The 18,371-nt window shown below is 38.7% G+C and overlaps 1 protein-coding gene across 1 annotated transcript in view; it reads left to right on the forward strand.

The window, feature by feature from the left end:
- Positions 1–18,160, forward strand: part of RHBDL2 (rhomboid like 2) — a gene marked incomplete at its 3' end in the record, with an annotated part of 30,453 nt that extends 12,293 nt beyond the window's left edge. Inside the window, exons 5-8 of the mRNA XM_082832900.1 lie at positions 10,975–11,075; positions 12,735–12,795; positions 17,145–17,206; positions 17,981–18,160. Coding sequence (XP_082689026.1) covers positions 10,975–11,075; positions 12,735–12,795; positions 17,145–17,206; positions 17,981–18,160 — 404 coding nt within the window. The remainder of the gene's footprint in view (positions 1–10,974; positions 11,076–12,734; positions 12,796–17,144; positions 17,207–17,980) is intronic.
- Positions 18,161–18,371: the final 211 nt, after the last annotated feature.

Below are 18,371 nucleotides of genomic sequence, written 5' to 3' on the forward strand. Positions count from 1 at the left end.
GCTTCTCATTGCGGTGGCTTGTCTCGTGGCGGAGCACGGGCTCTAGGCACGTGGGCTTCAGTAGTTGTGGCACACGGACTCAGTAGTTGTGGTGCATGGGCTTAGTTGTTCTGCAGCATGTGGGATCTTCCCAGAGCATAGCTCGAACCCATGTCCCCTGCATTGGCAGGCAAATTCTTAACCGCTGCACCACCAGGGAAGTCCCTGTCACTATTTTTAATTTTAGCTGTGCTCACACATGTGTGATCTCATCATGGTCTTAATTTGCATTTCTCTAATGGCTAATGATGTTGAACATCTCTTCATGGGCTTATTTGCCATCTGTGTATCCTCTTCAGTGAAATGTCTGTTCATGTCTTTTGCCCACTTTCTAAATAATTAGATTTTTTTTAACTATTGAATTTTGAGAGTTCTTCATATATTCCAGATCCCAGTTCTTTATCAAATATGTAGTTTACAGATATTCTCTTTTAGTCTGTAGCTTGTGTTTTCATTGTCTTAACAGGGTCTTTCACAGAGCAAATGTTTTTAATTTTGATGAATTCCAGTTTATCAATTTTTCCTTTTATGAATCGAGCTTTTGGTGTCATGTCTAAGAACCCTTCACTGAGCCCTGTTTTGAATATTTTCTCCTATGTTATCTTCTAAAGTTATGTTTTGCACTTTACATTTAAGTATGTGATCCGTTTGAGTTGGTTAGTTTTTGTATAAAGTGTGATGTTTAGATTTTCTTTTTGTTTGTTTATTTGCCTATGGATATCCAAATACTTTGGAATAATCTGTTGAAAAGACTATTCTTCCTTCACCGAGTTGCTTTTATACCTTTGTCAAAAATCAGTTGGCTGTAGTTTTGTTTTTTTTTAAATAAATGTATTTATTTATTTTTGGCTGTGTTGGGTCCTCATTGCTGTGCGCAGGCTTTCTTTAGTTGTGGCGAGCAGGGGGCTACTCTTCGTTGCGGTGCATGGGCTTCTCATTGTGGTGGCTTCTCTTGTTGCGGAGCACGGGCTCTAGGTGCGTGGGCTTCAGTAGTTGTGGCTCATGGGCTCTAGAGTGCAGGCTCAGTAGTTGTGGCGCACGGGCTTAGATGCTCTGTGGCACGTGGGATCTTCCCGGACCAGGGCTCGAACCTGTGTCCCCTGCATTGGCAGGCGGATTCTTAACCACTGCGCCACCAGGGAAGCCCTGGCTATAGTTTGTGGAACAATTTCTGGGTTCTCCTTTTTGTTTCATTGGTCAATGTGTCTACCCCTCCACCAATACCACATAGTCAGTACCACTGTAGCTATATTTTAAGTTCTGAAATCAGTGAGAGGGATTCCTCTGATTTTTTGCTCATTTTAAAGATTACTTTATGCATTTTTCTTGTACATAAAGATGGGTGTCTAATTTTCTTTTTTTCTGTGATAACAAAAAGCTTTCAGTAGTAAGCTACTTAACAGATGTTGCTGAAAAGACAAACACAAAATATGTCGCTTCAAAAACATAATAGTATATTTCTCTTAAGGAGTGATAATGTAACTACTTTTCCAAAGATACTCATGCTATGAAAGGGGCATTTTGAAAACTGGTCAATGGGAATTATTCCATAATTATGTGATTTTGCTCCTGAAGAAGATGCAATAACTCTCACAAGTTCACACTTAAAAAGCCAGGAAACAATTTTCTCAACCGATTTACAATTTCTCAGTGAAGAGTTTTAGCGGGTTTTAAACTTATTGACTGTAACACTTTCTGATTAGTTTGCATGAACACATGACTGATGTTAGGGAAGGTGGGAATTAATAGCCACGTGACAACAAAGTTTTTGCATAATTGGAATAAGTGTAGGTAATGATGCAGTTCTTCCATTTGAAACTGGACATTCTTTTTAAATTTTATATTTTGGTAATGACAGTGATTAAGAGAAAACTTCCATGGAAAATAATTGAACTTAGAAGTATATCTTTGCATTTCTGTGTCATGATATTTAACCAGGATTTTTAAAAATAATGAAGCTTATTTAATAACACTGCTCATTGAAAGATTTTCTTTTCAAAGACTATTTTTTAGAGCAGTTTGGGGTTCACAGCAAAACTGAGAGGATGCTACCGAGATTTCCCATTCATCCCCTGCCCCCACACAGGCACAGCCTCCTCCATTATCGACAGAACGGTACACTCGTTACAACTGATTAACCTGCACTGATGTATCATCATCAACCAAAGTCCATGAAAACTAGGGTTCACCCTTGGTATTGTACAGTCTATGGTTTTGGACAAATGTATACTGACATGTATTCATCATCACAGTATCATACAGAGTAACTTCACTGTCCTAAAAATCCTCTATGATCCACCCATTCATCCTTCCCCATCCCCCAACCCCTGGCAACCACTGATCTTTTTACTGTCTCCATCGTTTTCCTTTTCCAGAATGTCATACAATTGGAATGTCATATAATTGGAATCATACAGCATGTAGCCTTTTCAGATTGGTTTCACTTAGTAATATGCATTTAAGCTTCCTCCATGTCTTCTTATTGCTTGATAAGAATTTTTTATATCATTAATGAAGTAAAAATAATTTAAAAATGTTGTGTAACCAATATAGCCCATCCTTTAAAATTCTGTTTTTGTGTTTTTAAACACATATACATATAGTGGTACATATACATGTAATTTATAAGTGAATATACCTATACTGCAGCGGTACCTATACATGTCATTTGTAAGTGAATTTACCTATACTGCAGTGGGTAGTTGTGTTAGTTTCCTAGGGCTGCCACAGACTGGATGGCTTAAAACAGTAGAACTGCATTGTCTCACAGCTCTGGAGGCTAGAAGTCTGAATCCAGGTGTCAAGGGCCATGCTCCCTCCGGAACCTATGTGGGAGAACCTGTCCTTGCCTCTGCCCGGCTTCTGGTGGTGGCCATCAGTCTTTGGGGTTCCTTTCCTTGCAGCTGCAGCATTTCAACCTCTGCCTCCATTGTCATATGGCGTTCTCCCTTCATGTGTCCCTGTCTCCTCCTCTTATAAGGACACAGTCATGTTGGCTTAGGGGCCCACCATACTCCAATATGACCTCGTCTTAACCAGTCACATCTGCAACAATCCTATTTCTACATAAGGTCACATTCCGAGGTGCTGGGGGGTTAGGAGTTCAACATATTTGGCGGGGGGGTGGGTGGGACACACCATCTGACCCATGGTAGTGCTCAAAATTTTACCCGTCACAACTGTGCCTGCTTCCCAGAGCAGGGGGGACAGAGAGCAGGAAACCATCATGAGACATGGTAAAGAGATGGGCTTGGCCAGGCTTAGTGATGCAGCTCCCCATTCTACCTCCCTCCTACCTCTGTGGATCCTGTTCTCCCACCTCCTCCTTCTGTCCCTGCACACACCCGTATTTCCTGACTCCAGCTCCTATACCTGCTTCTCCCACAGCTTGATTTCAGCCTGTGGAATCAGCTCTGCCCCAGTTTCAGAGTAGAGAGAGAGGAGAGAACGTGAATAACCTGTTCACATCCTCGGCCCATTTTTGCAATAACTTTTGGCAGGCATCTCTTTGCCATGAGAGTCTCTCCTTCACGCTGCTGCTTGTCACCTTCCTCAAACACAGATTAGATCATATTACACCCTTGCGAAAACATTTACAGTGGCCAATAGAAAGCTGAAATGTCCAAGATTGCTCTGCGTTACCCTCCACTGTCTGGCCCCACTGCCTTTCATTCTTTTCTTCTTCTCCTCCTTCTCCTTCTTTTTTAAGGAAGAATAAACTTCTTTATTATGTTTTAAAAAAAGAAATTATATATGAAGAGGTTAGAGGGAGACGAGGCAAAACTTTTTTAAAATCACTTTTGAGGTGTGATTGACATACAAAATTTTGTACATATTTAATGTATACAACTTGATGCATTTGGACATAAGTATACACCCGTGAACTCATCACCACATTCTATGCTGCAAACATATCTATCACCTCTGGAAGTTTCTTCCTGCTCAGTGTCTTTCTTGCTTTGCTTTTTTTTTTTTAAATGAGGGAAGCAGTAATACTTTATTTTTACCTTTTGACCCCTTTCATACATTTCTCCCATTGCTTTGCTTTTTTCCCAGATTCCTTCATACGTAACATCATTTTAGTTTCCCTGCCCTTGCTCCTGGCAAAGTGTGGTCTTGAATTAGCAGTATTGGTATCAACTGGGACCTTGTTAAAATGCAGAATTTTGAGCCCCACGCCAGACCTACTAACTTGCATTTGAACAAATCCACACGTGATTAGTAAAGATTGAGGAGCGCCGGCCTGCACTCCGCTCAGGGTCCCCCAACCTGACTGACGGTCAGAAGCACCTGGAGAGCTTGTTACAACTAAAGTTATTCAGATTCCACCCAGATCTACTGAATCAGAATCTCTGAGAACATGGCCCTAGGATCTGTGTTCTTTTGTTTTTCTGTTTAGTGAGGTATAATTGACATATAATAACTGCTGATGTTTTGATATGTGTATACAACCATGAAACTATCACCACAGTCAAGGTAGTGATTGTTACTCTCCGCCACATTTTCCGGTAACCTGTTGGAATCTCACCTTCCTGCCTCTCCCTGTCCTTCCCTCACTTCCCCTGGCAACCACTGATTATCATAGGTTCAGCTGTATTTTCTAGAATTTTATATAAATGGAATCATGGAGTATTCTTTTTTTTTTTTGTCACTTCTGTTGTTCAGCATAATTGTTCTGAGGTTTGTCTATGTTGTTGTGTGTATGAATAGTTGATTCCTTTTTGTTGCTGAGTAGTATTTCATGGTGGGAATATACAGCAATTTGTTTATCCATTCTCCTGTTGATGGACATTTGGGTTGTTTCCAGTTTGGGGCTATTACAGATGAAGCTACTATGAACACTGATGTACAGTCTTCGTGTGGACAAATGTTTTCAGTTCTCTTGGGTAAATACCTAGGAATAGAATGGCTGGATTCTATCATGGGGTTACATTTAACTTTTAAGAAACTACCAAACTTTTAAAATAGCTTTACTGTGATATAATTCATATACCATACAGTTCACCCATTTAAACTGTATACTTCAATGTTTTTAAATTAATTTACAGGGTTATGCACTCTTTATCACAATCTAAATGTAGAATATTTTTGTGCCCCAAAGAAACCCTGTGCCCATTAGCAGTCACTCCCCACTCCTCACCCCAGATCCCTTCCCCAGCCTTAGACAACCACTAATCTACTTTCTGTCTCTTTAGGTTTACCCATTCTGCACATTTCATAGAAATGGAATCATAAAGTTTGATCTTTTTTGACTCTTTTTTCCACTTAGCATAATGTTTTCATCCTTCATCCATGTTGGAACATGTATAAGTACTTCATTCCTTTTTATTGCTGGATACATTCCATTGTATGGATATACCACATTTTCTTTATCCATTCACCATTTGGTGGACATTTGGGTTGTTTTCACTTTTTGGCTATTATGAATAATACTGCTATAAACATTTGTGTACAAGTTTTTGTGTGGATCTCTTGTGTATATACCTATGAGTGGAATTACTAGGTCGCATGGTAACAAAGTGGTACCATTTTACATCCCCACCATAAGTTCCAGTTCCTCCATATACTCATCAACACTTGGTATGGTCAGTCTTTTAATTTTAGCCAATCTGTTGGGTATATAAAGGTATCTCATTGGGTTTAAATTTGCATTTCCTAATGAGAATGATGGTGAACATCTTTTAATGTGCTCAATTGTTATCCATATATCTTCTTCAGTAAAGTATCTGTTTAAATCTTTTGCCCATTTAAAAATTGAATTACGGGGACTTCCTGGTGGTGCAGTGGTTAAGACTCTGCACTCCCAATGCAGGGGGCCTGGGTTCGATCCCTGGTCAGAGAATTAGGTCCCACATGCATGCCGCAACTAAGGGTTTGCCTGCCATAGCTAAGGAAGCCCACATGCTGCAACTAAGGAGCCTGCCTGCCGCAACTAAGACCCATCGCAACCAAATAAAAAAAAAATTGAATTGCATTCCTTTACATTCCTTATTATATATTATATATTATTATTACAATTTCTTTTTTTTTTTTGGCTGCGTTGGGTCTTCATTGCTGCATGTGGGCTTTCTCTAGTTGTGGCGAGCAGGGGGATACTCTTCATTGCAGTACATGGGCTTCTCATTGTTGTAGCTTCTCTTCTTGCAGAGCATGGACTCTAGGCACTTGGTCTTCAGTAGTTGCAGCATGCGGGCTCAGTAGTTGTGGCATGCAGGCCCTAGAGTACGTGGGCTTCAGTAGTTGTGGCACGTGGGCTCATGGGCTCTAGAGCACAGGCTCAGTAGTTGTGGCACACGGGCTTAGTTGCTTTGCGGCATGTGGGATCTTCCCGGACCAGGGATTGAACCCTTGTCCCCTGCATTGTCAGGTGGATTCTTAGCCACTGTGCCACCAGGGAAGTCCCTATTAAAAGTTCTTTATCACATATGTGACTTACAAGTATTGCCTTCTAGTTTGCTGCTTGTCTTTTCATTCTCTTAACAGTATTTTCTGAAGAGTCAAATTTTTGAATTTTGATTAAGTATAATTTATCAGTTTTTAAATTTTAGGAATTATGCTTTTAGTGTCATATTTGAGAAATTTTGCCTAGCCCAAGGTCACAAAGATTTTCTCTGTGTTTTGTTCTAGAAGTTTTATAATCTTAGGCTTTACATCTAGGTATACGATCCATTTTTATACATGGTGCAAGGTATGGATTGAAGTGTCACTGTTTTGAATGTAAATGTCTAACTGTTCCAGCATCATTGGTTGAGAAGACAATCCTTTCTTTACTGAATTGCCTTTGCATCTTGTCAGAATCAATTGTCCATATATATGTGGGTTTATTTCTGGACTTTCTGTTGTGTTTCCCTCATATATTTGTATATATTTACACCAATACCATACTGTCTTGATTACTGTAGTTTTCTATTAAGTCTTGAAATTGGGATGTGTCAGTGCTCCAACTCTGCTCTTTTTCAAAGTTGGTTTGGTTATTCTAGGTCCTTTGCATTTCCATGTGAACTTTAGAATCAGTTTGTCAATTTCTACAAAAAAGTCTACTGGGATTTTGATTTGGATTGCAATGAATCTTTAGATCAACTTGGGGAGAGTTGACATTTTAACAATATCGGAGTCTTCCAACCCATGAACAAGGTATAGATTTCTATTTATTAAGGTCTTTCAAAATTCCTTTCAACATCTTTTTTAGTTTTCAGTGTTTAGGTCTTGCACATTTTTGGGGTCAGATTTATTTCTATATTTCATATTTTTGATGTACTGTAAATGGTACTATTTTTAAAATTTCTATGTCTGATTTTTCATTGCTATTACATAGAAATACAATCGAGTTTTCGTATATTGATCTTGTATCCTCCAACCTTGATAAGTTCACTTATTATTCCTAGTAGTTAGTCTAATAGTTTAACTGTTAAACAATGAACTTCTAAAGAGATTTAAATAATAACAAAATCTTGTATATTTGCCCACATCCTTACCATTTCTAATGCTCTTCATTCCTTTGTGTAGCTCCATATTTCCATCTGATATCTTTTGTTGTCTTCTTGAGGATTTCCTTTAACATTTCTTTTAGCATGGGTCTGTTAGTCATCAATTCTTCCAGCCTCTGTATGTCTGAAAAAAAAATCTTTATTTTGCCTTCATTGTTGTAATATATTTTATTAGGTTTGGAATTATAGCTTGACAGTATTTTTCTTTCAGTACTTTAAAATGTTGTTTTCTCATTTGCATTGTTTCCAATGAGAAATCTGTTGTCATCCTTACCTTTGTTCCTCAGTATGAAGCATGTCTTTTTGTTCTGGATGCTTTTAAGAATTTTAACTGTTTTGAGAATGTGATTTTGTTATGCCTTGGTGTGCTTTTCTTCACGTCTCTTGTGTTTGGGATTTGTTGAGGTTCATGGATCTGTGGGTTTATGGTTTTCATAAAACTTTGGAAAAACTTTGGTCATAATTTCTTCAAGTATTTTTTTCTGTATCTGCTTTCATTCCTCTTTTCTGGGGACTCCAATTATGTATTTATTATTATACATATCAGAAGACTGCTTGAAATTGACCTATAGCTCATTAATGCTGTATGCATTTTAAAAAATATTCTTCTCTGTGTGTTTTATTTTGGATAGTTTTATTGCCATGTCTTCATGTTCACTAATCTATTCTTCTGCAATGTCTAATCAGCCAATCAACTGAACAAGTTTATGTTTTCATTTTAGACATTGTAGTTTTCATCTTTAGAAGTTTGATTTGAGTCTATTTCATTTCTTATATAGTGCTATTTAACTTTTTAACATACAGAATATAGTTGTAATAATTATTTATTGCCCTTACTTGCTAAATCTTACACCTGTGTCAGTTTTGGTAGGTTTTTATTTTTTTTAATTGAAGTATAGTTGATTTACAATATTGTGTTAGTTTCAGGTGTACAGCAAAGTGATTCAGATATATACATATATATATATATATTTTTTTCCAGATTCTTTTCCCTTATAGGTTACTACTAGATATTGAATATATTTCCCTGTGCTATACAGTAGGTCCTTGTTGGTTATCTATTTTATATATAATAGTGTGTATATGTTAATCTCAAACTCCTAATTTATCCCTCCCCCCCTTCCCTTTTGATAACCATAAATTTGTTTTCTATGCCCGTGCGTCTATTTCTCTATTGAAAATAAGTTCATTTGTATCATTTTTTAAAGATTCCATATAAAGCAGAAATTAACACACCATTGTAAAGCAATTATACTCCAATAAAGATGTTAAAAAAAGATTCTACATATAAGTGATATATTTGTCTTTCTGTCTAGCTTACTTCATGTAGTATGATAATCTCTATGTCCATCCATGTTGCTGCAAATGGCATTGTTTTCATTCTTTTTTTATGGCTGAGTACTATTCCATTGTGTATGTATACCACTTCTTTTTTTTTTTTTTTTTTTAACCTCATCTTCTTTATCCGTTCATCTGTTGATGGACATTTAGGTTGCTTCCATGTCTTGGCTATTGTAACTAGTACTGCAGTGAACATTGCCATGCATATATGTTTTCAAGTTATAGTTTTCTCCAGATATTTGCCTAGGAATGGGATTGCTGGATCATATATGGTAACTCTTCTTTTAGTTTTGATAGGTTTTTTTGTCTGTTTGTTTTTTGTTTTCTGGCTGTGCCACATGGCTTGTGGGATCTTAGTTCCCCAACCAGGGATTGAACCAAGGCCCTCAGCAGTGAGAGCTTGGAGTTCTAACCACTGGACCGCTAAGGAATTCCCAGTTTTGTTAGGTTTTAATTGATTTTTTTCACTTCATTATGGGTCATACTTTCCTGCTTCTTTGCATGTCTGACAATTTTTGTCTGGATGCTAGACATTTTATCTTTGGATGGTGGATATTATTATATTCCTATAAACATTCCTTAGATTTGTTCTGTAACTCAGTTAAGTTACTTGGAAGCAGTCTGAACTCTATAGCTGCCTGGATCTATATGGACCTAGACTCTAGACTCTATCTCATCAACTTAAAGTTTACTGTGATCTGCCTAGGTTCCCCCTTCATGTACTGCAGCCTACAGTCTCTCTCAAGGCAGTAAGCTGGGCAATTAGTCAACTCATCTTATTTATTTCTTGTTTCTCAGGATTCACTGTCCTTTGTTATCTGATGTCCAGTATCTTGAAGACCATTGTTTCGTGTATTTTGTCCACTACTTTCAGCTGTTTCAAGCAGGAGGAAAAATTTTATCCTTGGCACTTCTCTGTGGCCAGAAGTGGACATCTGTATTTTAAAAATAAATTTCTCATGATTAAGACACAACCACCTCAGCCCTAGTTTGTAGGTTAACATTTGAAAACCACTGCTTTAATCCTAGTGGACTACTTCTCACTGATCTTCAGTCATCCATATAACTTTGTTTCTATGTCTTTGCTATTCCAGATCCCCAAGTCCTGACCTTCTTCCCCCTTGTTTTCCCCGTCCAATCTTAAAGGGTCTTCAGAGTTTAATCAAAATGCTGTCTCCCTTCTCTCAGAGTAGCAGGGCTTCCACCTCTCTGCTGAGAAAGTCGTTCTTCCCTAAATGCTTCCATAGCAAATCTATTACATTAAAAAAAATCATAGTAGTTGTTATATTCTGCATTTTATGATAACCGTTTGCTCATCCATTTGTAAGATTCCTAAGGTCAGACACTTTGTCTTTTTTGCATAAAGTAGGTATTGTATTGTGTTGTATCCTAAGGAATGAAGGAGGGCCTTGAAGGCAAGAGAATGAGTAATAGAACTAAGCAGTACGGAGAGAACACCTCAGAGTTTCATAAGGTGGTTCTAAAGTCTTGTTTTGGTTCAGGCAATATAAGATTGGGTTAGCAATAGGTTTCATCTTGCCTGGTGAATGTGACTGAATAGTATGTTAAGAAGGATTCTGAGACCACATCTTGACTCCATGAGAAAGCTAGCCTTTAGATAATAAAATGTCAGAATGTCTCAGGTGTTTTGATAGTTTTGGCTGAACATGTAGGATATTTTGAAACAATGGCTAACAAGTATAAAATACATGTCACAGAGTGTTCTAAGCATGATGCACATATAAACTCATTTACTTCTCCTGACAACCCATTGAGGTAAGTTCTATTAATACCCCCATTTTGTAAACAGGGAAACTAAGGCACAGAGACGTTAAGAAACTTGCTCAAGTCACAGTTGGTTATTCTGGCTCCAGAGCCTGTGTTTTTATCACCATTATACTGTCTTCATATTGAACATTTAATGTTTCATAAAAATTGAGGGAGTTAGCCCACATAGCTATACTTTTCTAGTATGGAAGGGACAAAGTGAATTTGTTGTTTGTTAATATAATTGTCCAAGCTTCCCCAACTTTTACCTTAGATTAGAAAGATTTATCCTTCATGATTTTTATAGTCATATCTGATTCTTTGTGTTTTATTTCTTTAGGGTCTCTAGCCAGCTCCATCTTTGACCCACTCAAATCTCTTGTGGGTGCTTCAGGAGGAGTCTATGCTCTGATGGGAGGCTATTTCATGAATGTTCTAGTGGTAAGAACTTTGGGAGTAGAATCTATGGACCTTAAATATGTTTTTTTAAAACAATTATTGGTATTTGGTTCAGGGCATCTTCATTTATCAATATTTACTAAGAACACATCTTCCATTTGGCCACAAGAGTTTTCCTTTCATATTTTATCTTTATTTTTTTCTCCCGATCTCAAAAATAATGAATATTAAATAAAATTCAAAATTGAAAAATAGGAAGTCAAAGTTCCCAATTTAGTATCTGTTAACAGTTTGATATACATCCTTTCAGACATTTTCTATGTGTATTCAAAATTCTACCAATAGTAATGCTACAAAAATGGAACTACCCTTATATTGTTCTGCATCTTAACATAAAGTATCCTATCTACTCATGGCAATACACAGAAATCCAGCTCAGTCTTTTCAGGCGCTCCACATCACGCTCTATATAGCTATATCCCGACATTTAATCCTTAATTGAAAAGAAATCTCGGGTGATTACAGCTTTTCACATTTCAAAATAATGCTGTAAGGAATGTTCTTTCACACCTGTCTTTTTGCATTTGTGTGATTCTTTTTGCAGGTAAATTCCTAGAAGTGGATTTACTGGGTGAAGGCTTTACATTTTCATTGATAAATGCCTCCAAAGTTGCATACCATTTTACACGCCCATGATATAGTATGTGAGATGCCAACCACTTTTTAAAACAGGCTAAAGTCCTGACTAAATTAACCCTTTAACCACATAGGTGTGCTTTAAAGATACTCTAGGAGGAAGAAATATGAATCAATTAAAAAACTGTTCAAAAAATAGAAGTCATTTAGAAAAATGTTTTTCAAACTTTGGATTGCAACCCATTAGTGGTTGTGAACGCAGCTGAAGGGATTGTGAAAATCCCTTTACAAACAAAAATGTCAGTACACATCACGTGTAATAAGGATAAGTACTATTTGATTTATGTGTGTTATGTAAATTATTTGTTACTGTAGGTCATGGTCACAACAATTTGAAAATAATTGATTTAGAATAAACACAGCTATTTCAGCATCTCTGGGAAGACAGTTAACTTGAAAGGGAAGGGAGCGGTAACTCGGGCTGAAGTGGGAGTATCTTTCTGAGTCTGCTCTGTCCTCTAGTAACACACGAGGGTACTGCAAGCTGGTGGTGTGAGATTTTTCAAAGCTAAAATCCAACTGGGTTGTTTTTGGACCGACTGACATTTAAAATTTTCTGAAATTATCTAAAAAAATAAAGGTAATACTCAAATTTTAGTTGTCTTTGCTAACTCCTACTTAGAAAGAGGGTAAAGATGTATCAAATGAATATTAACCAAAAAACTTGGAAATATTTCATCAGATTTAGTTTGACAACATGCATTAACTATCTATGACATAATAAGTGTTGATTTTTTATTACTTATATTTAGATTATTTCCTGCTAATAAAATTGTGTCTACTTTATATCAAGGAATTTAATATCATGTTTCATTTTCACTCCAAAGTGCACCAGCATTGTGCTTCCCAAATACATTTGAAAACTGGGCTGTTACACCGATGCTTTGTTTTGCAAATATTTGACACTCACACTTTATTTTAAATGATAAAGCAGATGAAGGGGGAGGACAGTTGAAGTTTTGTTTGCCAATAGATAGCTTATATTATTATTTATTTCTTTGTAAGAATTTTCGAGAAATGATTCCTGCCTTTGGAATTATCAGACTACTCATCATCGTCCTTATAAGTAAGTGTGTTTTGTGAACACGTCACACCTTCAATTTTATGGGTTCAACCTTCAGAAGACCTTCTCACATTTCCCAAACACTAACAAGTAGGATGACCATCAGCCTAGAGTCAGAAAGAATGGTTTGTCTTCATAGCCCTAAGCAGACAGCTGTGAATGGAGTTTTCACAGACCCTGGTGGGTGGTTCTTAGAGGTGGCTCTGTTTCTTTCTGGAGTGAGGGGGAGTCAAGAGAGTAGGGCTCGAGGCACTCCGTCCACTTCAACCACAATACCATCGTTTATGGATTTTTAAAAATATATATATATATTTAAAAATATTTATTTAATTTATCTTTGGCTGCGTTGGGTCTTCGTTGCTGCGCGCAGGCTTTTCTCTAGTTGCGGCGAGGGCTACTCTTTGTTGCAGTGTGAGGGCTTCTCATTACGGTGGCTTCTCTTGTTGTGGAGCACGGGCTCTAGGCACGCGGGCTTCAGTAGTTGTGGCGGATAGGCTTAGTTGCTCTGCGGCGTGTGGGATCTTCCCGGACCAGCGCTCGAACCCGTGTCCCTGCATTGGCAGGGAGATTCTTAACCACTGCGGCTCCAGGGAAGCCCCTGGATTTAAAAAATTTTTTTATTTAAAAAAATTTTTTATTGGAGTATAGTTGATTTAAAATGTTGTGTTACTTTCTGCTGTCATTTATGTTTTATATACTGGATTTTTCTTGTTCATACATTAGATTCTGTGTATGATTTTGTCAGAAAGGCAAAGCTTGAAAACCATTCATATAATCCATTTTCTTCCTCAATTTCAGATTAAAAAAAAAAAACTGATCTAGGATATAAGCATGGAGTGGTGGCTGAGGATTGAAAATGAGAGCAGAGGTGAAGGAAGAGAGGGGTCAGGGAAGTAGGAGCATGACTGATGTGGCTTTGGAAATCTCCAGGAATGATAGTCTAGAATTACATGCTGAAAGAATTTAGGAAGTACGTTCAGTCTGGAGAAGAGGTGGAATTTTCGGCGTGTCTGAAAGTCAGGATTTTGGACGGGTGGCAGGCCATACAGAGTAGAAGCAAACAAGAGTGAAGGCAGAGCTGGTAACCTGTATTTCTGGATCTGCTCCTGCTGAAGCTGTATCTGCGTGGAGGGTGCGGGGAGAAGGCTGACCCTGGGGCCAGACTGTTGGCTCAGACTTGAAGGCCAAGACAGAAGTGACACTTGATACAGGCTAAGCTTTTGGCTGTCCACATAGTAGGAAAAAATGATTCTGCAAATTGGTATCAAGAGTTCAAAAAAGAGACTAAATTAAGTTCATGAACGGTTTAACTGTAAAAACAATATTTCATCCCGAGAGAAAAGAAGTGACTTGTTTCTAGTTTATACCATACCATATATACTGTTTTTCTCCATAAGAAATCCAAAAAGTGAGGGAAACTAGTCAGCACAGAAAGGAGGACGGATGTCTGGGAGTTAGTTAGGAGAGTTGCTGTGCAGGCAGAGCCGTCGGAGTCACAACCAGAACCAAGGGACAAGTCCTTAGACAGAAAAATATTCTTACACAAGTTATCAGGGTCATCAGTCAATCTGTTTCTTTCAGGTAGTTATGAATGACTTTTGTAAAATAAGCCTCAAACCCTCAGTGAGGAAAAGGTTTTAATACTCTAATACCCTTTAATGTTGGAGTAAAAGCCCTTTCCTCATGCACAGGGTTATCTCCAAATATAGTTTATGTAACATTCTGTCATTCTTTCTTTTCTTTTTTTAATTGGGGTATAGTTGCTTTAAACATTTTGTCATTCTTGAGGTAAGTCATACAATCACTGAATGATGTGCTTTTATTATATCCTACAAACATAGGTAGGACACACTAACATCAACCTTCCCCACAGGCCATTTCTAAAAGTTCTTTGGCCTGGTTTACCTACTATTGTAAATGAGAGAAGTTAGAACAAACTCTGGATTAATGAAATACAAGTACATTTTAATTTTAAACATGTTTCCTTGGGAAAATGTATAGTTTTTTGTTTTTTTTTTTAATGGTAAATATCATTCCTAATTGTGAAGGACAATTGGCCCTAGGACCTTCCTTCATTAAGCATTATTTGTTGGATCTGTTTTCTAACAAAGCAACTGACCTTCCCCGGAAAAAGTTCAGGAAATCTCACATTTTCATCCTTCAAAAAAATCCGTATAAAGGCAGCTCCCTTAAAATGAGTGTCAACTTTTATTGAAGACAGTGATTTGGTTTATTGGAATGAGGGCTTCTTTTCAGGTGGGAAGACAGGTCTTAGTTTAGAGACTGCAGCAGCTTAGAAGTAAACTCCCCTGGGAAGCAGAAAGGGCCAGGCAGGTGTAAGTCAGAAGTGGCCAAAACAAGAGAGAAATTGAACGGAGAAATTGACATGCTAAGGGTTACAAAGAGTTTTTGAAAGGAGGTCTCCTACTGTGGAAGACTAGACCAAACTGTTTCCAGTAAGTCAACCCTGTTTTCCAGCAGTGGTTTTCTTATACTTTCCTAGTCCTATCTCTGTTATTTACCCTGGATCAGGAATTGCAAATGATCGAAAAAACAATATAGCCACATTTATCCAGCATTTTGTGTGATAGTCATTTACAATTAAATTAACATTGAGTACTTCTCCTCGACCTCAATTTCTATCCAGTGACTTCAGTGTCAATACTGTATTGAAAGGGAAACTAGCCAGAACACATGGTCCTGATGCTGTTTTCCCAAAGGCAAGGACTAGGTCTTTCTGTCTCCTAGGACATTCACTAAGTAGAGCACAGGGAATTGGGGGATGGATGTGGAATGTGACAGCTGCAGGAGATGTTTCCAAGTGCACATGTAGGGCAGAGTTCTTCTAAGCCAAGAAACCTGGAAGCTCTTTTAGCATCAGAGGTCTGACTTATTTGAGGAATGTCTAAGTTCTGGCTCTCAGTGTTCCATTAGAAAATGTGGACTCATTTCCTTTTTGGGCCCATCTTCTGTTCTCCTGATGGCAATCAGAGGCGATTAGTGTGGTGGGTGAGAGTGAAGCCTCCCAAATCCCACTACTGCCTCTGAGACGGGCGGCCTTGGGCAAGTCCTTAACCTCTGTGTTTTGGTTTCTTTATGTATAAAGCGCCACCGTCATTCCTCACTTGGGTTGCTGCAGTAGTAAGTAGCTTGTCTGCTTGCTCCTGTCTTTGCTTCCTTAGAGTATGTTTCCTACACAGCAGCCAGAATCATCTTTTAAAAACATAAGTCGGACATGTCACTTCTGTGCTCAAAAGCTTCAAAGCGTAAAAGTCAAAGTCCTTACAGTGGTCATAAGGGCCCTACACGACCTACATCTGCTTCTGTTGGATCTCATCACCTACTACTTTATCCCTAACTTTAGTCCAGAATCACCCGAAGGTCTTGTTAAAAAACAGACTGCCGAGCCCTACCTTTAGAGTTTCTGGTTCAGTAAGTCTGGGGTGGGCCTGAGAATTTTCATTTCCAGTGATGCTGGGATCCCAGTGGGGCAGGGAACCATCCTTTGAAAACCACCTATGCGACCAGATCAACTGCTTTGGTATTCCTCAAACACACCAGGCAGATGGTCCTGCCTTAGGGACTTTGCACTTCCCTCTGCCTAGAGGACTCTTACTTCAAAGGTCAGCATGGCTTGCTCCCTTATCTCTATCAAATGCCATATTCTCCTTGAGATCCTCCCTGACTCTCCAGTTAAAAATCATACCCTAGGGCTTCCCTGGTGGCACAGTGGTTGAGAGTCCGCCTGCCGATGCAGGGGACACGGGTTCCTGCCCCGGTCCGGGAAGATCCCACATGCCATGGAGCGGCTAGGCCCGTGAGCCATGGCCGCTGAGCCTGCACGTCTGGAGCCTGTGCTCCGCAACGGGAGAGGCCACAACAGTGAGAGGCCCGTGTACCGCAAAAAAAAAAAAAAATCACACCCTACTCCCAGCATTCCCAATTCTCCTTCTTCTCTTTGTGTGTTCTCCATAGCACTAAGCACCGTTTGACAATACTGTATGTTTTACTTATTCATTTGCTTTCCCCAACTAGACTTTCAGTTCCATGAGGCAGTCTGATCTGTTCACGGCAGTATCTCCACCATCTAGAGTAGTGCCTGGCACATGGGCGATAATCAATAAATACTTCTTGGATCAATACATCTACAAAATGGGATAATGACAGTACCTATTTCATGGGGTTGTTGTGAGGATTAATAATGCAGGTTAGTACGTGTAAGACTCTTAGAACAGTACCTAGCACAGAGTAAGTCTCAATAAACGTTGCTACCATTGCTAGAGGGGAACCAAAAATAACTGGTGCACTGTTTTGGAGATCGTGGGGCTTCACTGGGCTGTTTTCCCTTCTAGTTGTGTCGGACATGGGATTTGCTCTCTACAGAAGGTTCTTTGTCCCTGCAAATGGGTCCCCGGTGAGTTCAGTTTATTATTTTTTAAATTACCTATCATATCAATAGCTAAAAAGGGTCACCAAATAGGGGCAACAAACTGACTGTCCTGAGATTTAGGACAGTCAGTTTAAACTTGGAAGTCAAGAAAATTCCTGAGGAAATCAGCCTTTTAGATTGTCCTTTTCCCTTCTCTCTCTCATAGCCCTGACAGCTGGCTCTAGTTCTCTGCACCTGCTATACGGGTAGCTATTCCAAAAAACAGGAGTGAAGGGACTTCACAGAGAATAAAATGCAGATTGGAAAGCAGCAATAATTTGGGTCCAGATGAATTTACAATAAAAAGAAAACTGACAAAGATTTCCAGTTTTATTGAAATTGGTCTTTGAATTTGGTAGTTTCTGTTTGACTATCTGTGTGTATTTTTTAGTTTAGACATGCCATTTATGTGGGATCAGATTATGCTCCTATAGAGATCCCTCGTGGCACCTCAACTCTTACTCTCTTGGTTGGCCTTATACAGAACCATCCTAAACGCAATGATGACCAAGAATAAAGAGAAATGATGGCTCTGTCTTCTGTGCTCAGAGCCAGTGAGCTGATATTTTTTTTAGCTTTGCATGATTTGGAATATCTCCTCTCTGTGCACATGGAGTTTTTTTGTCTCTTTTGTCTCACTACCTTGCTGTTCAGACTTTTAAGACTCTTTGACTGGGATGGTATTTGTTTCTTAAACAGCTGAAGTATGCAATTAACATTTTCTTCACTTATTCCCATTTTTTCCCCTTTTTTCTCAAGGTGTCTTTTGCAGCTCACGTTGCAGGTGGATTTGCTGGGATGTCCATTGGTTATACCGTGTTCAGCTGCTTTGATAAGGCACTGCTGAAAGATCCAAGGTTTTGGATAGCAATTGCAGCTTATTTAGCTTGCGTCTTATTTGCTGTGTTTTTCAACATTTTCCTATCCCCAGCGAACTGACCTGCCCCTAACACAAACCAATTAATAAAAAGAGCCATCTGGGAAAAAACTGGAGAACTCTCTATGAAGAAACAGAGAAGTCCCAGCAAATGCTAACAATTTTATAAGAAGGACAAAACACCCTTGAAGTCGCCAGTTTCAAAGACTGCTTGCAAAAGGAGTTAGGGTTTAAGGAAGGGGCTCGTCTGTGCATGAGGGGGAAGAGGAAGAA

Source organism: Leucopleurus acutus, assembly GCF_964270905.1.
Source record: "Leucopleurus acutus genome assembly, chromosome: 2".
Taxonomy (NCBI): domain Eukaryota; kingdom Metazoa; phylum Chordata; class Mammalia; order Artiodactyla; family Delphinidae; genus Leucopleurus; species Leucopleurus acutus.